The sequence below is a fragment of the Vitis vinifera genome, chromosome 11, assembly GCF_030704535.1.
Source record: "Vitis vinifera cultivar Pinot Noir 40024 chromosome 11, ASM3070453v1".
In the NCBI taxonomy this organism is placed as follows: domain Eukaryota; kingdom Viridiplantae; phylum Streptophyta; class Magnoliopsida; order Vitales; family Vitaceae; genus Vitis; species Vitis vinifera.
The window spans coordinates 10,109,634-10,136,582 of record NC_081815.1 but is presented as its reverse complement, the minus strand read 5'-3'; the positions used below and the strand labels follow the sequence as shown (position 1 = coordinate 10,136,582).

The window sequence follows — 26,949 nt, the reverse complement described above, 5'->3', positions numbered from 1 at the left end:
CTTTTGGACAATTTGGAAGGAAATGATCAAAATTGTTTTTGAAAATGAGGTGTTTTCGAATCAAAGGCTGCAAAATTCTTTTGTTTGTAATTTGTGATTATGGACCTAGGTGTTTATGGATGATGGTCCTTTGTCTTTAATCATCTCTATTTGATTGGTCGGATTTTCGGTGCGGGTAGGTGTTTTTTTTTTTGTAGCTGGGTTCTACCTTTTGGTGACTAGTATATACTTCTTATATACTTTGAGACACTCATTTGGCACCCCCTTTTTATATATACCCTTTTATTTACCTATAAAAAAAATAGATTTAACTAAAACAAAATACTAGTGAAAATAATGATTTTTAAGACATTATTGAATGAAATTAAACTAAAATCAATATTAGAAAGTACTCTAGAGGTTTCACAATTTCAGTACCCTTTTCAAAATAAGAGAAAACAAAATTTCCATAGGTTAGAACCAAGGTCAATCCAAGATTGAGTTGCCTCTTCAAACCGATTCAACTCTGGAACTTAAATTTTAAAACATGATTTTCAGATTCTAACACACTGCAATATGTCATGAATCCTGTTTTGAGTCATCAACATGCTGACCTCTCATTCATCTTGTAGATTCTCCTCAGATTGCAATCACACAAAGATTGCACTAGGTTGGCTGATGATCAAATTTTTCACAGGCATCAAAGGACCCCTAAAGAGTATCCACTGCATTTTAATTAGTGATGAACTGCACATAGAATTTTACTTGTCCATATAAATATTAAACTCAAAACTGAGTAAAGCATGGGAAAAATTTGGGAATGTTTTCAAAATTAAACAATTTTTGAGAATTGTTTTCAAAAATAGTTCTCTGATATTTTCTAGAACAACAGTTTGTTTGGGAACTTGGAATGTTGAGTCTTTTCAAATATTTCTTAATGATAACTTTTATCTCTAGAGTTTTATTTTTAATCATTATCCATTTGAACTATTATTGTTTTAAAACAGCCCCTAGAAAACAAATAAAAACAACTGAAAACAATTCAAATATATTTTTAGGAAACACCCTAGTTTTAGAACAATTCTTAAAAACCTATTTTGAGAAGAGTTCACAACCAAATATTCTTGACAATAATTCGTAAATGTAGCTTTTGCCTCTTTTTCTGCTATCCTCATTTGAACTTTCAACCATCATTAGTACTCATTCAGAGCAGAGATTCAGCCACTCATGGTTGGGGGAAAACACTCAAAAATTATGGTGGACATTGACAGAACATAGAGATAATAAGGAAAATTAAAGAAGCTGTATTAATTAGGAACAAAAGCTGTATCTGTGTAACCAAGTTTCTCTGTATGCATCCATGAAAAGCCTAAATATGGTGTGTGGCTAACCCTAATTTACCCTAACAGGTCACATCTTTGTTTAGAGATTCATATGAAAATGGAATTAAGAGATTTAGCATAGGTTCCCATCAGTAGGTAACCATATTCAGCTCTATGCATAATACTGCCACAGGTGTGCTCATGTCTGTAACAAGGTTTCTAAGATGGTTTGGCCACATGTTATGTGGATGAGGCAGCTTCACTTGTGTGAGCTGCTGAGATTGGAAGGTTTGCTTGAGCATTCTTTGGATTTCGTGTGATTGCTCAGCAGGGAGCAACTTAGTTCTTTTATGTGAGCGTAAAGACCTTGCTGAGGGATGCTTACACATCCTCATGCGCAGAGTGGTTGCTTAAGGATCTGTTCTTGCATGTAGGTTGACTTCACATGAGGGCTCTCCCAAGTTGTTTGCGTGACATCATTTGTTGAACGTAGTTTGCTTTTGTGTGATTACAGTTTTCTTGAGCGAGCTATCTTACTCTTTCGCTTTCATTCACTTTGTTTTAGCATAGTCCCATATCTGTGTGAGCAAACTGGCTTTTGCTTCCTTTTCTTAGCTTTTCTTGCATTTCCTTCAATTCCCCTTCCCTCCATGAATTCCTACTGCTTCCCAAGGCACTGTTCTTGGCTCCATCAACCTTAAATTATTTCCAAATCCTGAAACATATCTCTGATTATTTATCCCCTTTTTGCCGCATTTTCCACTAAATGCACACATTAGTACTCAAGACAAGACTTAGCATTTTCTCAGTTAGAAAGTCATGATTAACACTCAAAAGTTTGATAAAATCGTTATTTTAAATATGTAAAAATTGCAGTTTTAAGGGTTAATAAAAAGCTTCATTGAAGAAATTTACGGTGTGTGTCCGTGCACTTGGGCATGCATGTGCCTGTGCATGCAGGTGGTTGGCTATTGTGTGAGCCTTCAAAACAAGGAACTACAAAGACTTTGATGGTTGGATGGACCTCTTTTATTCACCTTGTTTTCATTCACAAGTTTTTTTGCAGCATTTTATATTTCCTGCTATAGCAAGCAATGGTAAAAAGAGATCTCTGTATTTATCAAGAAATCTGAAACGTAATGGGGGAAAGGCATAAAGGATGGTAGAGGCTAAGGGTCAAGTCATGGGGGCATTTTTCTTTTTATTTTATTTTTATTTTTATTATCTTTTAAAATCTCAGGTGGTGATTCCTTAGCCACAATCAGGTGACATGCATGCATGGACTAATCCATGGGCTAGACCAAGAGGTCTGCACCTTTGTTTGGTGTTGGATGGTGGGTTCAACTGTACCCATCAAAAGGTCTAAAAGGTTTTCTAGTTGCTGCCCTGATTTGATTGGAGACACACACTTCTTATTGTTGATAACTTTGGACACTGTTGTAGTACATATATTTTAAGTTAATATCTGTTATTTCTATATATCTTCCATTAAGAAACAGGAAAAATTCAAGGAAGATCTAAATAGATGTCTACCTTGTTGAATGACTTGGTCCTTGTTTTATTTGTTCAATTCTGGTATATCCTTCTATAATTTATGTCTTTGCCTTGGATACAGGCCAAATTTCATGCAATACAAGAACTTCTCGGTAAATTGCATGCGACTGTATCTAATGGTAAGAGAAGTGAAGAATATGAATCACTTTATGAGCAGCTAAATGATGAGAGACAGAAGGCACGCTGCACAATGAAGAAAATGTTTAATAGATCTTTTGGAGCCACATTCCTCACTGACACAGGTCAAGAATCTGCTTTTGCTTATAACATCCATCAATATGCAGATGTGTATACCAGTAAGCCAGAGAACTTTTTGTTCTATCCATCAGAAGCATGGTTTCATGTACCCTTTGACATCAAGATTATGCCACATCATGTGAAGGTAGGTTTGATTGTTTCTATGAAGAAAGGTCTTTATTGTTTCTTTTTACTGATTCATGGTTTTATGGTTTATGCTTATGCTTTTCTTGTTGACTGCATCTGGAGTTGAGCATAGAAGGTCTGGGAAACCACTCTAGCAAAACTCCCATTATGTTAATTTTCACAACAATTTGATACTTTGTTCATTTGAGTCTCCAAAATAGAAAACAAGAATATGTGATATGCTTTGCAATTTTAAGGATGTTTTTTTTTTCCTAATAATTGAGTGACTACTTGTCTGATTTATTTCTTAATATTAAAGACAATGGATTGCTTGGATGGAATTAGTAACAAAGTTTATTTAGAAAGACATCCTTATGTATTGGCACTTTGATGTCCCTTTTCTGGCACTCTAGTGAAACATTGCTATTGCTTATGCTTAGGTTTGTAATTGTTGGAAACTCTATTCCCCAGAAGGTAATCCTGTTGCCAGTGAGTTCCTTTGTGGAAACAATTAGAAATCTCTTTCATGTTTATGAGAGAATTGGGTTCTCTTTTCCTTGGTGTCTTTCATATGCTTCGAAAAATCATTGAGAGCATGAAAAAGGAGTTTCCTTTTGTTTTTTCATGTAAAGTATGATGCAAATTTCGTGCTTAAAAATAATCATCCAAGTTACATGCATTTTCATAGCAGATGATGAGTTCTCAATGAATATTGGAGATGTCTATTAAGGACTACAAGTTGGGAATTTTTGGGGCTATAATGAGTGTTGAGGCCAGGTCTGCCATAGCAATTCTATGGACTCGAAGAAAGGAAAGAAAGGAGCCAGCTCTGGAAAAGACAGGGAACTGAGAAAGTTGAACAGTTCTGTGAGTTCTGATGTTTATGATGGAAGGGAGAGGAATAGCAGAAAGGTGCGTTGGTCTTTAGGGTTGATCAAGGAATTTGAGAATAATTTCTTAGAATTTTAGAAGTCTGAATGTTTTGGACAAACAGAAGTTGGTGAAATCTGTACATGTTTGGTTCTTGTTTTGGGATGTTTTGTGTGTATTGTCTGTATACATAGTGTGTGTCACCTCTTTTTGGCAATTCTTAATACATGCCTTTGTTTATTAAAAAAAAATAAAATTGAAGTTGGTGAAATCTCTCATTCATCTCATAGTGCTGATTTGATATGTTCACAAGAAACTAAAATGGAGTCTATGTTCTTGGAGGATGTTCTGAACTTTGGTGGGGGGTTGTGTTCTGGATTGTGGGGCAACCAATGGCAAGAGGCTGTGGATGGCCAGATGCTGATCTAGCCATCTAGGCTAATAGAGTGTTGGATTGGATTTGTTGATTTTGAAGAAGGGGCCTTTGCCCTTTCCTATCATTCTAGGAATTGTGAGGATGACATTGTTAGGGTGATTTTAGGGTGTATTACACCAAGAGTGAGTTTTTTTTGCTAGGAAGTCTCATGGGGAAAAGTTTTAACTTTGCATCAACTCAAAAGGAGGGGTTGGACCCTTGCTAATAGATGTTTCTTTTGTCTAGCCAAAGAGGAGTCTACTAATCATATCTTAATCCACTGCACGAAGACTAAAGTTTTGTGGGAGTTATTATTCAATCTCTTTGGGGTGACTTGGGTTCTCCCTTGCTCGATAAGGGAGACTCTCCTTGGTTGGTTTGGGCCTTTTGTGGGCAAGAAGAGCAAAAAAGCTTGGAAGCTGGCTCCTTTATGCCTTTTTTGGGCAGTGTGGAAAGAAAGAAATAGGATAGTTTTTGACAATACATAGGTTGAAGTATTCTTTTGTATGTAGTTTATGATATTGGACAAAGTTGTATATAGATGTTAACCCTTTATCTTTAATCGACTTTTTTTATTGGTTGGGCTCTAGGTGAAGGCGGGTGAGGTTTTTGTTTTACTCCTGTTTTGCTCTTTTTGCTCTTTTGAGCCTTTTGGCACTTGTTGTATACTTCTTGTATGCCTTGGGTTGCCTCCGAGCTTCCTTTTCTATTTAATATATTCTCTTCTGTGTTTACCCATAAAAAATTTTAGGGTGTATTACAGTATTGGAGAGGAGGGAAGGGCTTTTTGGGAAACTTGGGGCTATAAGGGTTGTGAGAGGATTCATGGTGTATTGGAAGGGAGTTTAATGTGGTTTTATTCTCCTTCAAAATGTGTTATTATGGGAGGCTTCCCGCATCCATGATGTGTTTTTTGGTTGACTATCCCTTGATTGGAGGGGAGTTTACTTTGGTGTTGTAGCAAGGATAGTACCTCTTTATTGAAGCTAGACTATTCCTATTATTGGAAGGCATGGAAGAGCACTTCTCCAATGTTGTCTAGTTTACTTTGCCTAGATCTTTTTGATCATTTGATGATCCTTCTAGATTGTGGTTTGTTGGGAAACAAGGGAAATGCTAGTTTAGGTTTGAAAATATGTGGCTCAAGGAAGATGGATTAGTGTTTGGTTCAAAATTTGGTTAGTGAGCGATGTATTTTTCAACCTTGTGAGTTTTGTTTTTACCAAAAAGTTGAAAGTCGTTAAAGAGAATTTGAAAGGTTGGAATGAGAATGTCTCTAGTTATATAGTTGTTTCCATGCTACGGGGTCGGTCCTCCATGGTTTACTTGAGAAAGGAATATAAAAGAACAAAGAAATATGGAGTTACCCTCATTAAGAGTATTTGAGTAAATTATCAAATTTTTAGTTTTTTATAGGCAATAAGAAATATATATTGTACTAAGAAGCACCAAGAAATAGCAGTCTAAGATACAAGAACATATACAAAGAGCACTAAAGGATAAAAAAAAACCCTTCCCTTAGCCTAAGCCAAAATAATCAACAAAATCTATTATAGACTTATATCTTCATCTATGTACATCTTTACCCATCAAAACAAGGCACCAAAGAAAAAAATCTTAAGTGCATGGATTAACTGCCTCTAGTTTTCAAATGACCTTTGATTCCTCTCCTTCCAAACTATCAAAGGATGCATAATGGAGCATCTCTCCAAACCTTCTTTATTCTTCTTCCTACAAAGGAGCCACGCCAACCTAGAAGAGTCTCTTTGAATCAAATTTTTAGGCTATGTTTGGTTTCCAAAAAGTGCTAAAGAAAGAAAAAATAATATTAAGGAAAATGATTTTTTCATGTTTGGTTTCATTATATAAAATACGAAAAAAGTAAAAAAAATTAAAATTAGTTAGAAATTTGTACATTTTAAAATTATTTACATAAAAGAGGAAAATAAGTGAAATGGGTTTGAAGTAGCATATAAAAAATATTTGTTAACTTTAAATCTATTTTTTTATTTTTCTTCATTTTTTCTTTCCTTTACATTTTCTCTCAAATTTTCTAAGAACTAGACATACCCTTAGTTTTTAGAGTCATAATTAAGAAGAGTTGGTTTATTTGAGTCTAGCTTCGAATTTAGAATTTTTTTTAAATAAAAATCCTATTGTAATCCATTGTTGTACTTTTGAAAATTTTATTTTTTTTAGAAACTTCTATTGCCTAGAAAGTGGCTTCTTTGTAAAAAGTTCAAAAGTTTTTATCTTCTAGAAAAATTTTACTTTCTAAATGTTTGTATCTTATAAAAAGTTTCTACTTTCTAAAATTTTTTCTAAAAGATTTTATATTTTAAAGGAGTTCCTATTTTCTTTTTCAATTATTTGGAAGTTTTATAAATTTTATGAAAAAATTAAGAGTTATAATATGTTACTACATATGTTTTCTTTTTCTATAGTTTGGTATATCTTTTAGGTTGTGTAAAATCTATAAGTAAGAATATTTGATGTAACCAAGAGATTAACAATGAATGATATAAATTGCATACTTGTAAGTTTCAATAGTGAGTATTATCTTAAACTCTAATTGAGCTATCAACTAAAAAGGTCGATAGAGTATATGGTAAGGACGTTGAAGGTCTCTGTGGAGAGGAAGACCTTCTTGGTTAGGTTGGAAGGCGAGCACGGAGGTAATTGGTGTTCGATTACATAACACTGTAGAGGCTCTGTTTTTGTCTTAGGCTTTGAAAAGGATGAAGTCGGGTGGATGATCGAACATTTGACGAAAGCCATCGAAATGAAGAGTCACTTGGGGTTCAACAGAAAGTACAGGGGAAAATTCCATGTCCATTTGATGGAAGTTGGCTTCAACAACCACAGTAGGTTCATAAGGATCTCGGAGTTCGCTACCAGTAGAAAATCTACTTTTCTGGTTATTCTTGAGGGCGAGAAGGGTAGAGGATGGGAGAATCTAAAAAACGCGCTGTCGTCAATGTTGGTGGTCCCCCCCTTGAATGCAGTTGAAAAAGGAAGACAATACAAAGTGAAAAAGTCTATCCACAATCACGTGGGTCCTCTGTACCGGTCCTTCGCGAATGTAGTCAATGATGAAGGACCAAGGAGAGGTGGTCTTGTTTCTATCGGGAGGTGGGTGCGAGTCATGGTGTGTGAATGCAATGCTGATAGCGTTAAATGGGTTGAAGTTGGCCGAGTGGTGATGAGAAGCTTAGGGAAGAAAGGAGTGACAACGATTGTACCCATCTCAGGCGGAAAATGAGTATTTTTTGTTGAAATGATAGAGGAAACTCTCTTTCTCCAGGATTTAAGGATTCCTAGGATTGAGGGAAGGAATATAGTCCAGTTGAGAAGGTGGTCACCAAAGGAAAATTCAGAAATTGAGGGGAAGTTCAGAGGAGGCTAGATCGAAATACGGGGGTTGCCATTTCATCTATGGTCTGAGGTACACTTGAAGAAAATAGTGGAGCAGTGGAGGACGGTGACTGAAATTGATTGGCGAACGTTGAAACTGTTTGATCTTAGTAAGGCGAGGGTAAGAATTGCAATGAAGGATCGGTCAGTCCTTCCAGCTTTGATCGAGGTGACAGAAGGGGATTGAGTGTTTACAATTTCTGTCGTAGTGATCGAAGCTGAAGATGTTTGGAGAGGCAGTGTAATGGGTGAGTCGACTTGGGAAGTTTTTGCATCTCACTCAGGGACAGGTGGAGGAAGGCGGGTGGAGAGAGTTAGATCAACGGCTGGAGGAAGATGTCGTGTTGGGGAAGATGGTAGAATGAAGAAGGGAGGAGAAAGGAGTATGGCTGATGTTTTTCCAGTGGGGACACATGGTAAGAGTGGTCAGGATGAGGGGAACAGTTGGTTTCTACACCCATCGTTGCCCAGTTTGAATAAAAAAAAAAATGAACGATGGGCCAGTTGGAACAGAGGAGGCGGGAGGAGTTAGGGCCTGTGGGGACGAGGTATCCTCAGATGAGGATTGTTGGGCCACTGAGAGAAAGGCCCAGTCTTTGTCCAAGCCTGGTCCACTATTTGCAAAAGTGGGCTGCAACTTAAAAGGCCCGTTGGGGTTGGGCCAAAGATTAGGAGGAAAGAAGCCAGATGACAAGAAGGGTTTGTTACAAAGGGAAGAAGATTCTGCAGTGGGAAAGGGGAAAGTTGCATCTGTAGTTCCTGAGGTTCAGACGAGTGGTTTCGCGAAGAAAGAAGTGAAATTTGGTTCAAAGAAGCTGTGAACTACCCTTTTTCCTCCAAGTTCTGTTCGCCGACAAGGTCTTCGAAGTCCTAGTGAGCCTTTATTGCATGGGAAGACTTCGGCAAATAGCGAAAAGTTTCCAAAGGAAGAGGCTTTCGGGGCCGGATCTCAGGCAGAACAAGGATTTAGTGTGAGTCCTCTCATTTTTCGTCGATCATCAAGGATTCGTAAGAGGTGTTTGGGGGAAGGGGCTCATCGTCAAGAGGCGAAGTGGCTTCGTGCAAACCTTCCTTTGATGAAGACAGAGAAGGATTTTTGGGCCAAGTGGGGTCCGATATTTGTGGCTCAGCAGTCACGGTTTTGCCTTCTACGCCAAAAATAAGAGGTAAAGGGCTCAGCTTTATGGGGAATTGTGGATTGTTGGTAGCTGAAAACTTGGAGGTAAACTCGTCTTCACCTACTCAGTCACCCTTGTCTTCTCTACCCCCTTCTTGTGGTTTGACATCTTCATTTCTGAGTTCTTCTGTTCCCAATCTTCCCAGTTCAGCCTTTCTATCTCAGTTTCCTATAGAAAATCGAGTAACTCTGAATTTTTTTCCAAAAAAGACGATGTTGGTACTATAGGTCAAATATCTATTGGCATTCCTAACCTTGTTGCGGAGGAGATCCAGTCTGCTTATCCAAACCAGCTGACTGAGAGTTTTAACCCAATTATGTCTAAACCCATTTTGCCTAATAAGGTCTCCAACTTGGTTACAGTTAGCTAAGGGGTGATACTATGGGCTCCCCATCGGGTGAGTTCCAAATAGAAGGCCTATCCCCCAGGAAAATGGTTAAAGTGCGAGAGGTTTTAAGTTCTCTGGATATTAAGGTATATTCCAGGAGGAAGAGTAAATGCTCCACAGGTAGGTGAAACCTGTTGGAACTGGATTGGAGGATTAGGGTCTATGAGGTTTTTCAATGAAAATAATTAGTTGGAATACCAGGGGTTTGGGTTCAAGGAAAAAGCGAAGGGTGGTTAAAGATTTTCTGAGGTCAGAGAATCCGGATGTTGTGATGATTCAGGAAACAAAAAAGGCGGAATGTGATAGAAGGTTTGTGGGTAGTGTTTGGACTGTCAGAAATAAGGAATGGGTAGCTCTTCCGGTGTGCGGGGCTTCAAGTGGGATATTGATTATTTGAGACTCTAAAAAACTATGCAGTGAGGAGGTGGTAATAGGATCCTTTTCGGTCTCAATCAAGTTTGCATTGGATGGATGCAGATCGTTATGGTTGTCTGCAATTTATGGCCCAAACAACCCATTTCTTAGGAAGGATTTTTGGGTGGAGCTTTTAGACATTTTTGGACTTTCTTTCCCGTTTTGGTGTGTGGGTGTCAATTTTAATGTCATGAGGAGAAGTTCAGAAAAATTGGGAGGTTCTAGTTTAACCCCAAGCATGAAGGACTTTGATGATTTTATAAGAGAATGTGAATTACTAGATCCACCTTTATGGAGCGCACCATTCACTTGGTCAAACATGCAAGAGTCTCCCGTGTGCAAGAGATTGGATCGATTTCTTTACTCAAATGAGTGGGAACAATTATTTCCTCAAAGCCTTCAAGAAGTTCTTCCTAGATGGACATCGAATCATTGGCTGATAGTTTTGGAAACCAATCCATTCAAGTGGGGCCCAACACCTTTTAGGTTTGAGAATATGTGGTTGCAACATCCTAGTTTTAAGGAGTGCTTTAGAAGTTGGTGGAGAGATTTTCAAGGAAATGGGTGGGAAGGTCACAAGTTCATGAGGAAATTACAATTTCTTAAGGCCAAATTGAAAGAGTGAAATAAGGCTTCTTTTGGAGAGCTAAATGAAAGGAAAAAAAGTATCCTATTTGAATTAGCTAACTTTGATACCATTGAGCAAGAAGGGGGTCTCACCTTCGAACTTTTAGTTTAGAGAGCTTTAAGAAAAAAGGAGCTAGAGGAATTGATTTTGAGGGAAGAAATTCAATGGAGACAAAAAGTTAGGATGAAATGGGTTAAGGAAGGGGATTGTAACTCAAAGTTTTTTCATAAAGTGGCTAATGGCAGGCGAAATAGGAAATAATCAAGGTGTTGGAGAATGAAAGAGGCCTAGTGTTGAATAATTCAGAGAGCATCAAAGAGAAGATTTTAATGTACTTTGAAAAGCTATACTCGAGCCCTTCTGGAGAGTCTTGGAGAGTTGAAGGCTTAGATTGGTCCCCTATATCTGGAAAGAGTGCATCTAGGTTGGACTCCCCTTTTACTGAAGAAGAGATTTCTAAGGCCATTTTTCAATTGGAAAGGGATAAAGCACCGGGGCTTGATGACTTTACCATTGTAGTGTTTCAAGATTGTTGGGATGTGATCAAGAAGGATTTAGTGAGAGTGTTTGCAGAGTTTCATAGAAGCGGGATTATCAATCAAAGCACTAATGCCTCCTTCATAGTTCTGTTACCCAAAAAAAGCATGTCAAAGAAAATCTCAGACTTTAGACCTATTAGCTTGATCACTAGTCTTTACAAGATAATAGCCAAAGTGCTATCAGGGCGCCTAAGAGGGGTACTACAAGAAACTATCCATTATACTCAAGGCGCTTTTGTTCAAGGGAGACAAATATTGGATGCAGTTCTCATAGCCAATGAGATAGTGGATGAGAAAAGACGATCAGGGGAAGAAGGAGTTGTCTTCAAAATTGACTTTGAAAAGGCTTACGACCATGTGAGTTGGGATTTTTTGGATCATGTGTTGGAGAAGAAAGGGTTTAGTCCTAGATGGAGGAAATGGATAAGAGGTTGTTTGTTTGCGGTATCTTTTGTAGTCTTAGTGAATGGAAACGCTAAAGGGTGGGTCAAGGCATCTAGAGGTTTAAGACAAGGAGACCTTTTATTCCCTTTTTTGTTCACTTTAGTCGCAGATGTACTAAGCAGTATGTTATTGAGAGCATAGGAAAGAAATTCGTTGGAGGGTTTCAGAGTGGGTAGGAACAGAACAAGGGTGCCCCATTTGCAATTTGCAGATGATACCATTTTCTTTTCTAGCATTCGTGAGGAGGATCTATAGACCCTTAAGAGTTTATTGCTAGTGTTTGGGTATATTTCTAGGCTGAAGGTTAACATTGACAAACGTAATATTTATGACATTAATCTTGAACATAATTATCTTTCTAGGTTGGTCGAGCTGCTTGATTGCAAGGCCTTTGGTTGGCCTATACTCTACCTGGGTCTTCCTCTGGGAGGGAATCCCAAGGCTTATGGCTTTTGGGATCCAGTGATTGAGAGGATCTCGAGAAGATTAGATGAGTGACAAAAGACTTATTTATCTTTTGGAGGTAGGATAACTCTCATCCAATTTTGCCTCACCCACATGCCTTGCTACTTCCTCTCCTTGTTTAAGATACCTGCCTCAGTGGCAGCAAAAATTGAGAGATTGCAAAGAGATTTTTTATGGTCAGGGGTTGGGGAAGGCAAAAGAGATCATCTTATTAGTTGGGATGTAGTGTGTAATCCGAAGGCCAAAGGGGGATTGGGATTTGAGAAGATTTCTATAAGGAATTTCGCTTTCTTAGGGAAATGGTTGTGGAGGTATCCTAGGGAGGGTTCAACTTTGTGGCATCAGGTTATTTTAAGCATTTATGGATCACATTCCAATGGTTGGGATGCCAACACTATAATCAGATGGTTACATCGTTGTCCTTGGAAGGCTATTGCATAAGTCTTCCAGGAGTTTTCCAAGTTTACTCAGTTAATGGTAAGAGATGGGGAAAGAATTTGGTTCTGGGAAGACTTGTGGTGGGGGGACCAACCTTTGGGAGTCCAATATCCAAGACTATTTAGAGTAGTCACGGATAAAAATATTCTTATTTCTTCAATTCTCGGTTCTACTCGTCCCTTCTCTTGCAACTTTAATTTTCGTTGTAACATTTTCGATTCTGGGATAGAAGATTTTAAAGGCCTCATGCAGTCACTTGATCGTCTGCATTTATCACCTTCGGTTTCATATAGGAGATCCTGGTCTTTATTTTCTTCAGGATTTTGTACTGTCAAATCTTTCTTTCTTGCCTTATCCCAATTTTCTGGTTTTCCTCCAGTTTTCCCTACTAAGTTCGTTTGGAATTCTCAAGTCCCTTTCAAAGTCAAGTCCTTTGTCTGGTTAGTGGTATATAAGAAGATAAATACTAATGACTTGCTGTAGTTGAGAATACCCTACAAAACTCTTAATCCTGATATTTGTAAGTTGTGCATGAAGCATGGAGAATTAGTAGATCATCTTTTTCTACATTGCTTTTTTACGATGGGGTTATGACACAGATTATTTTAGTTAGTCAAGACGGATTGGGTTCCCCCGAGGAGCATCTCCGACATGCTGTCCACCAATTTTAATGGTTTTGGTTTTTCTAAGAGAGGGATTGTTTTGTGGCAAGTTGCGAGCATTGCTTTAATTTGGGTTGTGTGGCTGGAAAGAAATGCAAAGATTTTTTAGGACAAAGCAAGGAATTCAGAGAATCTTTGGGATTCTATTCATTTCTTTGCTTCTCTTTAGGCTTTTTGTTCCAAGGTTTTTAAGGGGATTCCCCTTAACATGTTACAACTTGATTGGTTAGCGGTGTGTAATTCCAATGGGTTGGTCTAACCTAAAGAGTTTGCTTGTTTTTACTTTGTATTTTCTTGTATTTGTTTCCTTGTAGTTAAGTTTTTCTTTGGTGGGAGGATTCCTCATCCTTCTCTTGTACTTCTTTTTTTATCAATATATCCCTTTGTCGTTTCCTAAAAAAAATAAAATAAAAAATAAAAATAAAAAAAAGAAAAAAAAGAAAAAAAAAAGTGAGTATTATCTTTGATTATGCGTGGGACAACTAAGAGGCCATAGTGTGATTCTAGGGTTTTTCATATCTCATCTTCTCTATCCTTTCCCTCTCTCCGAATTATAAAAAATGACCATTTCATTGATTAGAATAGTAAGTACAAAGAAAGATGATAAATCCTTCTAATAATACAAAACCCAATACAAAAGAGAATAAATGTATGCTAGTCTAAAGGTGAATTTGTCTACAAATATCAAAATGGACAAGGCTCATTGTAATTCATAAAGGTGAAAAAAATCTCCAAAAAAATCTCAAAACAAAATGTCTAGCTCCATGCTTTGCTAATGCATTCCCCACTATAATTTTCTTAAACTAGGAGCCTAAGAGAAGGAACCACTCAACTATGAAGAAATCAATAATTTGAAGCAACCACCTATCAAACTTCCACGGTCCTCTTTCTTTCTTAATGACCCATGATGACATTGGTCGAATCTCCTTTTACTAAGAAGTTGAGGAGACCCAAAGCTTTTGCATTGAGCAAAGAAATAGAATCTCTACCTTAATGACTAAACCTTAACTTGTAGGTTTAGAGAATGCTTGTACCATTATGGCAAATTGGTTCTTAAGAAACCTTCCAATCCTTAATTTCCTTGGGCTACCAAAAGAATATTCATCAAAATATAGTTTGATAAAACATTGGAGATGGTTTTGCATTCTAGGTTCCAATCTAGTAGAATTGGGCTAAAAGGGATGCTTGCAAAAGCTTCATTAGCGGAAGGCCAAAGAGAAGAAGAGAAGTAAACAAGTACCCAATTGCTTCTAGAGACCTCCACCTATCCTAAAAAATCCTTGAATTTTTTTCCTGCTCAATAGTTCAGGCTAGAGTTAAACTAGCAATGTGCCAAAAAGTCCTACCTTGAGGAAGCCTCCCAAATCCTTTAAAAGGATATAATCTAGATCACCTCCAAGTTCTCTTTCTTTTCCTCACTTTTTATTTATTCATTCCCTACCACTGTAGTTTTGGTTTCTCATTTACCCCTTAAATATAAAACAATAGTGTCCTAACTTTATTTGGTTGTAGACAATCATCTTAGAATTGTCCTACATTGGTGAAAAATATCTTGGAATAGGTTAGGTATTGGGATAAATAAATGGAGTGCTGGAAACTACAAGTTTCTTCTTGAGGAGCAGAACTATTGGGAAATTTTGGAAGAAATGTCCAAGGACAATAGGGTGTTGTGGTTGAAAGAAGAAGAGAGAAGCACAAAGTTTGTCTCACATTATGGCTAATGTCCATTGGAGAGGCAACTTAATTGGTAGTCTTGAAGTATGTGGCGTTTTAACTTTTAGAGATTGTTGAGATTAATTCATGAGTCGCTAGATATTTCCAGCAGATTTATTGTTTTGGAAAACCTAGTATAGATGAGGATGACCTTTAATACTATTGGCTTGGTGGCATAAAAGCCCTAGGCCTATTGGCTTTATCCTAACCTACATGGTAACTTATTAAAATTCTTAATTATTGTTTAAAACTCACAAACCTTCCAAATATTTCAATTAAAAGAAAATAAAAATGATGTAAGACAACCCTAGGCTGGTTGTCCACAATCAAATAAGGTGGCTAGGGCATTCAAATTTAAGGAGAGGGACAGGGAATAAAATTCTGGCATCAAGGAAAAGAAAATAGAGGATAGAAAAGAAAAAGATAAAGAAGAGAATATAGAAAATATTTGTTTCACTAAAGCCTTCTACCAGTCTCACTTAGAAGGAAAATAATGGAGTCTCACCATTGAAAATGACAAGGTTTACACAAAAAATTCATGTTATTCATCATCCATTCATCAATATCATTTTATAGCAATTAGTCTTATTTAGAAGTTTTAGAAAACTAACCAAACCATACAAAAAGAAGCCTAACCTATATAGTAACTTATTGGGGATCTTATTTCTTTTCTAAAACTCTTAAATCTTCCAAATAATGAAATTAAAAAAATAATAATAAAACCTCCTTTTTAGACTTGAAATTTTGAAACTTCATAAAAACTTTTTGTATTAAAAGTTTCTAATGAAGAAGACTTTCTAAATTCTAAAAAGAACTCAAATAAAAACATTAAGAAAGAAAAGACTATAAAATATGAGAAAATTTTCTTCTTCTTCTTTTCCTTTATTTTGAATGGACCTTGAAAATTCGGCCTCATCAATAAACTTTTAAAAAATAGATCTTTTTAAAGAATAAATTTTTTTAGAAAAGTACACTTCTTAGAAATTAATTTTTTTTTAAAACAATCTGTTTAGAAAATGGATGCCTTTAGAAAATAGAATTAAAAAAAAAATAGACATTTTAAAAGTATAAAAACTCAACACCATAAAAGAAAATGGAAAATAGAATTTTTTTTTTTTTTTTTAAGATAGAGATTTTAAAAGTATAAAAACTCAACACCATAAAATATTTTTAATGAAGAAGATTTTCTGAATTCTATATAGGACTCAAATGACTAAATGCCACTAAATTTGAATCTAGATATCCTAAACCGTCAAAGGCACTAAAATATGCTTGATGGAGTGATTTATTTATTTTTTACTCTATTTTTTGTTAGTTAGAAAACCTTGAAGGGCTCATTCATCATTAATACTCACTCAAAGTAAAAACACAGTGGCCATCTTACTAATTTATTCATGTCTTTATGATGCTTGAGGTATATATTTGTTTTATAGGGATTCAATGGGGTTTCCTTTTTTACTTCTCTCTTCTTTTCTACTGTGGTGGTGGGTGGGGAGGATGGTGGGCAAAGGATGTAAAGTTCTCTTAAAAGGAAATTCCATTTCATGAAGTGGTTAACTTTTAGTTCAGACAAGAGCAAGAGTGTTTAGGAAATAAGGCTCTACTAGGTAAGTGGCTGTGGGAATTTGCAGTTTAGAGTGATCTTTTATTGAGGAGAATTATTTTTGGGAAGTTTGTAGAAAAAGGACGAGATGGGTGCTTGGGGGGTATATGAAGTGGTCTTTTGGAAGACATTATGAAAAATACTAATTTTCTTCTGGAGTGAGTATTTTAATAGTGAATGAATAGAGACCTTGATTTGGTTTGATGTCTGATGAGAAGAGCTACCTCTGAGAGTTCCCTTCTTTTCTTTGCTGGCCTTACTACCAGAAGGGATGCCAAAGTCATGGATATTTGAATTGAGGGGGGTGGGAGAAGCCATTTCAGCCTTGTTTCCTGAGGAGCTTTTGTAACTAGGAGCAGGAGGTGCTAGAGTTCTTCCTTTGGAGCCTTCAGGCAGTGATGGTGAGTTGGGGTAGTGACAATAGGTTGGTTTGAATTTGCATTAGAATGGACTCTCTGTTAAACCCTTCTGTAGGCCTTATTTTGGGAGGTTTAGTTTCCTTTGCTGAGAATAAACTATGGGTTTTGGAGGCCCCTCTGAACAAGGGTTTCTTTACTTGGAAGATGATGTGGTTGGTGCCTGATTAATATATGTTGTTTGTGCAAGTGTAAGAAGGAAATAGTCAACCATATTCCAATTCACCATTGGAAGGTGTGCAATCTATAGTATCTGTTTTGGGTGCTCCAAAGATCAGTCTAATATTTGTTTCTTAATTAGCATGGCTGTTTTGTGCATAAGAGGTGCTCTAGATATGTCGGATGCTCCCTCTATGTTTGTTCAATGCTTGTGGAAGGAGAGAAAAGAAGACTATGTGATGCAAAGATTCCCGACCAAATTTGAAAGATTATTTCTTTATGGCTGCATTTGGGTCATGAAAACCACCAAGTAAATGGAAAAAAAGTTAGGAAAAAATTATAAATGCTCTTATTTGGTTTATCAAGGAAAATTAGATAAATGGAAATTGTTTATAAATTTTTATATTTTCAAATTCTTTATTCTCTATATAGAAGAGCAAAAAAGGGAAATAAGTCTGGAAAAGCATGTGCGAAAAAAATGACTAGATTTAAACTTTTTTTAATTATTATTTTCCTTCATTTTTATTTTTTTTTCTTTTCCTTCATTTTGCCCTTTTAATTTTCCAAATAGCCCCAGAATGTTCTGAGCTTCTGGAATAGCTTGGACTATTTTAATAAGTGTAGAACAGAAAAAGTGAAAATTCTGAACTCTGTGAAATAAAGTAGAAAGTTTTGATGTGTAGAAACCCTAAGTAGCTAGACTACTCCAAAACAGTATTGCATAATAATGAGCTTGTAGTTATCCCTCACTGTTTCTAGGGGGTTTTCGGATGGCTAAGTGCATATAAATAAGGGAGGTCCTAATTAGGGTGAGACCTAGCTTGTCTCGTAAAGCTTCCTGATGTATAAAACTTGCTTTCTTTCAAGTGTGATTCTTTATTTGCTTTCTCAACTCAAGAGGCCTTAAGCTGTCATGGGATCTTTTGGGAAGCCTCCAGTTCATGACTGTAGGCAGTAAGGGCGATCATAGTTTTTTCTTTGGCTTTTGGTATTTAACACACTTTCTACACTTAATGTAATTGTTAGAAGTTTCTTTCTATATATTTATGATGTGCCTACAAAATAAACGAAATACAAACATCAAAATAAACCAAATAACTAATGACAATAAAAATCACATTTGATATCTTTTGTGCATGCAATCCCTCCAATAAATACATCCGATATGAAACTTGTTATAAGTGAAGTATTCAATGGGTTTTCATGTGTACTTAGTGATTCCTAAGACCAAACCGTTAAGAATTATTCAAGTGGTTGAAAGGATTCCATTTGCTGGGAAATGATTTTTAATCATAACATATTCGTAATAAAAATAAGATAGAAACAAGAATATTGAGAACCAGATAGTTTCATTTAAGAGGGCCACAAATATTGAGAGCTTTAGGGGCCTTGACATTCCCTTTTTTGAATTTGGGTAGAAATGGTCTGTTTAATGTTGTAGGTTAGTTCTGTGCATCTGCGGCTTTTTTTTTACTTTTCCTGGTTTTGATCCCTATTGAACAATTGATTTACCCAAAAGTTTATGCTCATAGGATTTGGATCCACAATATATATCATAATTTACTCTAACAATCTCATTTTGAATTCTTTTGTTTTTTGTTAATGATTTTTCTGTCAAAGATTAATGAGAAGAAGAGAAGGGGGAATAGGAGAGAAGAAAAAAGAAATGGAAAATGAATTGCTTGCTTCTTTTTGGGAGAGGTGAAACCACTTTTGTCTGGCATTCTCAACCAACAAAAGAAAAAAAGATTTTAGCCTTAAATCCTAGCAACCAAAAGCTCAAAAGCCTTATGGTTTCTGTTAAAAAATCCTAGGATTTAATAACAAAACTTTTATATAAAAGTTTTAGCCTCATTTAGGCCTAAATGATGTTAAATTAGAGCAATGGAAAGACCAACTACCCTTATCTAAAAATAATTAGACTGGGATAGAAGTGCCCAGCTAATAAATGAAACACAAGCACACTGAACACTAAAAATTTCCATCTGAGCATGTATTCTAAGTAAATTAAAATATGGTTTGTTTCTGGTCTGGAATCTTGTCTCCTATCATGGTAAGGAATGATAGTGGTGACCATACTTGCTTTAAAATAGAAATGCTGGGTTGCATCTTTGAACGTCCATTCCCTCATTTTCTCTCATATTTATTTATTTTTTGAATGTTCATGCTTGCATATGTTTCTTCTTATGAATATGTTTAGGGTTATGCATTTCCAGTAAAGATGTGCTAAGAGTTACACTTCTCAGACAGGAGAAACTGTCTAGGTTGAGCGTTTAAACCTCCTCTTTATCAGTTAACATCTTCTGTTTCCCTGATCAGATTTTCATCCCATGCAACCATCTTTATGAAGATGCTGACACAGTTTAGCTAGTGATCATATTTTTATCATGAAATTCCTATCTGCAGCTCTTCTCACAGCATGTTTTTTCCTTTTTAATCTTTCTCAGGTTCCTTCAAGCTTTTTCAAGACAGTTTAGCTAGATGTTTAGACTCGTATTCATTGTTGAACATATGATGACTTTGGTCACTTTGTTCAGCCAGTTGATGTGACAAGAGAATATGTTACAATATGTACGCACATTGTAAGTACATTGATTTTATTACATTCATCCCTTCATTCTTTCAACATAAATTCAAAATATTATACATTTTTGTAAGTTTCTTTTTCATTGCAAATAGGCTGAGAAAAGAAGGGAAAACTTTGAGCCTCTCAGTAAACTATTTTCCACACTCAGAAAACGCTGTTGATATTTTTATTTTTATTCTTTTATTTATTATTATTATTATTTTACAGAAAACAAATACCTTGAAAACATGGTGTTTTCTAATAATATATTTTAATTGTTTTCACTTATTTCTTTTAATGAATGCTTCAAAAAATAGTTGTATGAATACGAAAATTGATTGAAAATAAAATATTATAGATGAAAATTAGTTTAAAACATAAAAATTAGGTTGAAAACATTTCAATTTTGTAACAAGATTTTTGTTACAGAAAAATATAAGAAATTTTAAAAAAAAATTATTTATGAAAATGTTTCCCAAATATATTTGAATAATTTTTATGTTATGCATTATCATTACTATTAGAATAATTTTTAAAAATTGTACTCAAACAGGTGTGAACAATTTTATTGGTATGCATTTTTATTATTAATTTCAGAATAATTTTGAAAAATACTTTCAAACAAGCGGAACAATCTTATTGTTATGCATTTTTGTTTTGAACAAACAAAATAATTTTAAAATACAATATCTTTCAACCGTGAAAGATGGCAGATTGACTTAGGTTATGTTTGGTTCCTGAAAAATACTAAGGAAAGAAAAAAAATGTGAAGGAAAATGATTTTTTTCATGTTTGGTTGTCCTATAAAAAATATAAAAAGAAAATCAAATATAATTAAAACTAATTAAAAATTTATGTATTTTTAAATCATTTAATCTTTATATCGATGAATTAAAATAAATAAAATGAATTAGAAGTAACAAAAAAAATAATTTATCAACTTTTAATCTATTTTTTTATTTTCTTTCTTTTTTTCTTTCCTTCTACTTTTCCTTCGTATTTTCTTTCCCTTGCATTTTCCCTCAAATTTTCTGGAACCAAACATAGCATTAATTTTTAAAGAAAATAAAAAAGAGAAAAATCTACAAAATATTTTCATCCTCTTTTTCCAAAAATGTTAGAAAATGCTAATGACCTTTTAGACTGAAAACCTAATTATAATGTTTGTATTCATTTCTTGTAGAGGATCAAAGAACTAATCACAGTAATATTTTTAGCTAAGAAAAGCCAATCCCCATTTTACTGTGCCACAAAAAAAGTGGGCGCCGCTTTTCTTCAATAGGATGTTGTAAAAACATGCTTTCATACACTAATTTAGAAATAAATAAATAAACCTTTTAGAAGCCTCAATTTTTGAGAATTCTAAGTTTATCCCTTTCTTTTAAACTTTCATATTATATAAATCTCACCAATCACCTTTTTCTTTTCTTTTCAATATGTTGATTTCTTATCACATTTCTTTGATTTCAAATTTTTTTCCCACTCTTTGGTCTCTTCATTTTTCTTGATTTTAATCATTTTTTGACATATTAAACACAAAACCATGATATATAATAAATAATTAGTGAGAACACATTAAATATAAAAATAAATATATAATAGACAAAAAATGAAAGTACTGTTTGGCAAATAATATACTTGATAATTTCAAAAATTAATTATAATTATACATTTGATAATTCCATATTTAAATTTAGAAATTACATTTTATTGTTTAAAGGTTTAAAAAAAAGATTTATTTTAACTAGAGATTTTTTATATTAATGCCAAATAAAAAGTTTATTTATTTATTTATTTGAATCTTATCACATGTAAATAAAATAAAAATGTATGCAATCATATGATTTTTTTTGTTTATATTACTTGTAATTTTTAATTTTTTTTGTTAAAAAAAAATTGTCTTATAATTTATTGAAGTTCTTCCCAAAATATTTCAATATCCCGCTCTATATTCATGTTGTTATAACGCTAATGAGGCTCTAGCTTTTTCTATATAGCTAGTGCATTGATTAGTGCCCAAATTTGTCCTTGAGAGTTACATAAATGACATTATTTATATTCAATATAAGGTATAAGACATTTAATTTAACTTAAATTCATACTAGTACCTTGGTTGATGATCTGATGTATATTTTGAACTAAAAGATATGTAAAAAGATACAAAGGATACAAAAGGGAAGTGTGTTCATCGATGAAGGTAGATGAAGACCTATTTATGCATAATAGAGAGGTTTTAGGCTTATAAGCACGATCATAAGAACCGAGGCAAAATAAATGGAATTAAGGCATAAGCCAAAGAGATGAGCGAAGTATATTATGGGGGAGATAGAAAAGTGTTCAGTCAAGTTTGACATATTAAAGGTCCATGCAAGCAAATGAAGGGAGGAAAAATGCAAAAGAAGCTTTAGAAGATGAAAGGATGGAAGTCGAAGCCTGAACTCAAAATGCTTTGGTCATTTTGAAATGAGGAATGCAAGGAGACAACTTGGTAATGACTGAATTCGAAATCAGCCAGCCAATTCAAAATCATGAACCTCAATTTCGAATTTAGCATTTTGGAATCCCAAAGGTGGTCACTCACCAATTTGAAATAATTTTGAATTCATCCAAAAATTTCAAGTTCAAGGCAATATTGAGTGGAAATCAAGCTTCATCCATTTTGAAATGGGCTTCACAAGCACGTATCCAAATTGAAATTGCCCGAGATGATTTAGAAGAACTTGTAATTTCTTGAGTGTTTGGGACATTTATGATTTAGTTGTTATAAAAATGACTAATTAGGGTGTGTTGCTTGTTGTGGTCATGCATTTACTATAGAAGTTTATAAAGGTACTAATGATTCCTGATATCTATTACTAGTTAACTCGGCTTATTCTATTATTAGCTTCTTTAATAAATCATTTTTATATCTTTTATATAATAATTAAATATAACATAAATATAATTTTTTAAATAAAATTATAAATATTTTTAAAGAAAAAATAATCATTAATATATCGTTATTTCTTTTATAACCATGAACACATTTAAATTAGATATATATAACAATTTTAATAGATCTAGAATTACTCTTTTTTTTTTAATTTTTTTACTTTTAATTCATTTTCATCCTATGGATATTTTCTCAAATTTCTATATAATAGTTTTTATGCTTTTATAAAATCCACTCAATATTTTTTTTATGTTCTAATCCTTGTATAACTATTTGATGGAGGACATGAGATTTTGGAGGAAAAAACAATATTTGAAGAAAATAATTTTAAAAATATGACCGTTCCAAAAATATTTCCAAACTTATAGTAATAAGAAAAGATGACCTCAATTGAATGTGTGTGTGTGTGTGTTTTTTTTTTTTTTTTTTAACGATTGAAAGATGAGTTGCAGTAATCTTCAAAACTAAACTTTTTAACATTATTAAGGAAATTTAACCACTAAACGATTGATTCTAAATACAAATACCTTTAGTAACTAAACAATCTATTGTTCTATTTGCTTCTCTATAAATATGACGACAATTATAAGTATTTAAATCCTAAAATAGCTTTCAAATATCCTTCATTAATAATATAACAAAATTATGAATATTACTCTTCTTATTATAACAATTTATAATCTTTAATTAAGTTTAACAACCCATTGTTCTTAACAACTAACATGTAATTTTTTAAAGTCATGTATTTTACAATAATTATTGAAGTATTACTTATATACCTACTCGCAGCCATTTTTATAGTATCGTTAAAGTCTCTAATAACATATCCGGAAGTACGTTTATTCTCTATCCTTGAATTATTTAGTATGGATAACATTTGAACTATTATATTGATCACTTTAATAGTACGTTTATTCTCTATCTTGAATTATCATGGATAACTTTTGAACTATTATATTGATGACTTTAATATTAAGTTCTAAAAAATATTTTAAAATACCATATTCAAAAGGAATAAAATAAAATAAAATAAACACCCTAGAGGACCCTCCTTTGGCGTTTTACTGGTGTCTGCTGATCACATGGGAAATACAGCGCACCCTGGCCAGAGTTCTGTCGATTATTTTCAACAAGAGACCAAATGCTGGTGGGCCATTTGGTTAAGTGAAAGTATTGCATGTGGGCCATTTGGTTATTTGGTTCAGTGAAAGCATTGCATGTAGGCCATTTGCTTCACTAAGAATATGCAAACACTCCATACAAGAGGCAAAGTCCTATCTTTTATATATATGATGCAGTTGTCCCAAAGTCAGACGCATGCATTTGTTACTACCCAACCCCAGTGGCTCCTTGTCTATGTTGCCACCTTCATCTCTACCCACTCGGTCATCAATTTTCCAGACAACCTTTTTCCACCTCATGAATCATTTCTCTCTCAAACTTTATGCTTTTACATCTTTCCATGCATACAGCTTCTTAGGAAGCCAATCCCAAATTATGGATACCTAACCTTCTCTTCTTTCAGTGTATATGCCATGAAAATGATCATTCAAGCGCAAGGGGTCAAGTAGATAGAAACGAGTAATGAAATATTCTCCACCCACGCTTCCTCTATTGGTACCCATCTCACCCTTGCAGTTCTATATATAAAAAGCTCGCATTACAAGTTAAGGAAACTAAGGAAAGGGATCAACCCAAAACAACTGAAATGGATAACCAGAAACCTTCAGTTTGCGTTCTTGATGCTTCAACTTATGTGGGATTTTGGATTCTTAAAGGACTGCTGAGCAGAGGTTATACAGTTCATGCAGCTATCCAGAAAAATGGCAAGTTGTCTTAACATGCTGGTTTATGTTTAGGACACTCTATCAGATTCAGTTGAATTTTCTCTTTCATTTTTTTGTTATTTATGGGTTTTTTTTTTTGGATCAGTTGCAGGAGAGACAGAGATAGTGAAGAAAATCAGGGAGATGAAGAAGGTGGAAGAGAGATTGCTGGTGTTTACAGTGGATGTTCTGGACTACCACAGCATTATTGTGGCTTTGAAGGGCTGCTGTGCTTTGTTCTGTTGTTTAGATGATTCAGATGGGTATGGGTATGATGATGTAAGTCGAGCTTAAGAAAATTTCTTAAGAGTATTAATACAACATCCCATTATCTGTTGATTAGTATATAAACATGAAACATGTAAGCTAATAAGTGAAATTTTCATATGATGTGATCAGGATACAACGGTGGATTTGGAGGTGAGAGGAGCAATTAATGTGGTGGAGGCATGTGCACAAACACATGGCATGCAGAAAATTGTGTTCAATTCTTCTTTAACTGCTGCCGTGTGGAGAGAGAATATTTGTTCAGAGGAGGAGGTGGACGAGAGATCTTGGAGTGATCAAGCATACTGCAGAAAGTTAAAGGTTTAGGCTTCTCTTCCTGCACTTTTTCGGACTGAGTTGTGACCCAAATAATTTTCTTTTCTTTTAAAATAATTGTTAATCTAATTCTTTTTCCACACCTCACTGGTTACGTGGATAAAATTTTATTATTAATTTTTTTCCTTTTTTTCTAACATAAATGACAAGACCCAACCCATATTCGGATATTTTGAATTATATGCATTTTACAGAGGAAGTGTTTTTTATATTTTATGTATTAAAAATATTAAAAATATTTGATAGTGATTTTAGGAAGTATTTTTAATTTTTCTAATACTAAAAATATAAAAATTTTCAAATATTAGAAATTGTGGAAATCATTTTTAGAATTATTGTCAAATACACTTTTAAAATACGTTTTAAAGTAATTCTAAAAAATATTTTTAACATTTTTAACACTTGAAAATTTTATCATTCAAGTATTAAAAAAATTAAAAACTATTTTTAAAATCATTGCCAAAAGGACTTTTAAAATATATTTAATAATATTTTTATTCAAAATATTTTTAATAAAAATATTTTCTCTAAAATTATTTTTAAGAGAACCATCTATTAAATATTTATATATCCCAAAAATATTATAAATGATTTTTTTTAAAAAAAATCTTCCAAATTTTATCGAAAATTTTTATTTATTCAAAATCAGTCTATTTTAAGACGGGCCAAAACTGTTTTGAGACAACAAACTTTTGTTTTTTCCTTGTTCTTTTCTTATTGGGTAGTGCCCGGAAAATTTTAAATTTGGTGTAATTGTGAGAAGGTTGGAATCACTGCTTCCCGCTTGAAAATTTTCAGAGGTCTTTCCTTGACCATATACTCGTAAATCTGGCATTCTCTCACTTTCCAATAGCCTCTCCCTCTTGGTTTGAATACAATTTTACAGAAATCTTCTTGGTCCATTTAGTTAATGTGTGGAGTATGCTTACTTTTTACCTGTGGGTTTCAGTTGTGGTACGCCCTCGCAAAGACGCTAACCGAGCAGGCTGCGTGGGCTCTAGCCATGGATCGTATGCTCAACATGGTCTCTATTAATGCTGGTATAGTTGTTGGACCAAGCGTGGCTCAACACAACCCTTGTTCAACAATGTCCTATCTTAAAGGTAACCACCTCTCCATATCATCTATGTAGCTCCTAAATCTATAAACTAAACTAGAAGGTCTTATGCAAGTGATCTTCTTCCTTATAAAAATTAGGTATTTAGAAAAGTTTAGAGTCTGTTTGGTAGATACAAAAAGTAGTTTTGATAGAATCATTTTCAAACAGGCCTTAATCACTTCAATTTACAACTTTTATTCATTGCATATGCTAATGACGTGGATATTTGTAGCAGAAGCGGCTCAGATGTATGAAAATGGAGTGTTAGCATTTGTCGACGTGAGCTTTCTAGCAGAGGTGCATATAAGAGCCTTTGAGAATCAGTCCACATGTGGGCGATACTTCTGCTTCAATAAGATTGTGAATACTGAGGAAGAAGCTGTCAAACTTGTACGAAGCTTGAGCCCTTTGATCTTCTTACCACCAAAGTAAGATACATATCCAAAGCTTTGCCTATTTCCATTTGAGCTAAATTGTTATCTAAGAATAATTGTATGTATATATATATATACACAGGTATGAGTGCCAAGGGAACGAGGTGCAGAGTGAGAGGTTGAGGAACAAGAAATTAAACAAGCTGGTTGAGGGCTTTGCGTATGAGTAATTGCAGTGTGCTAATATTTGTGTGTGTCTCCATCTAGCAATATTTTTGTGTTTGTTTTGTTATGGTTAAGATTATTTCGCTTGGTTACTGTTAGTGAGAAATCAAAGCAAAATCCATTTGAAAATATTAATTAGTACAGCATGCATTGCATATGAGAGAGCACATTGTTCAGAGCAATAACATGAAGCCAGATTTTAAAACTGTCTCACTTTTGATTTTTAAGTAGAACTCACCTTTTTAAAAGAAGATATCAATATAAAAAAATTAAACTCGTCTTTTGAAAAATCAAGTCCAATATAAAAATTTTAAGGTAAAAAAAAACTTGCCTTTTTAAAAGACGAATTCAGTTCAAATG

General features: G+C 34.2%; 2 protein-coding genes across 3 annotated transcripts in view; both read left to right on the top strand.

Annotated features, from left to right (window-relative positions):
• The window catches only part of LOC100255302 (uncharacterized), a 50,797-nt gene extending 31,077 nt beyond the window's left edge, over positions 1–19,720 (top strand). For both annotated transcript variants that reach the window (XM_019223186.2, XM_002272446.4), the window contains 2 exons: positions 2,917–3,237; positions 19,412–19,720. In XM_019223186.2, coding sequence (XP_019078731.1) covers positions 2,917–3,237; positions 19,412–19,441 — 351 coding nt within the window. In that variant the 3' untranslated portion in view covers positions 19,442–19,720. The remainder of the gene's footprint in view (positions 1–2,916; positions 3,238–19,411) is intronic.
• A 4,332-nt stretch (positions 19,721–24,052) lies between these two features.
• On the top strand, positions 24,053–26,711 carry LOC100251994 (cinnamoyl-CoA reductase-like SNL6). The gene is given in 6 exon segments (XM_059740734.1): positions 24,053–24,315; positions 24,395–24,567; positions 24,688–24,876; positions 25,841–25,994; positions 26,226–26,418; positions 26,507–26,711. Coding segments are annotated over 6 exon segments (942 nt in total). The 5' UTR covers positions 24,053–24,170; the 3' UTR covers positions 26,595–26,711.
• Positions 26,712–26,949: the final 238 nt, after the last annotated feature.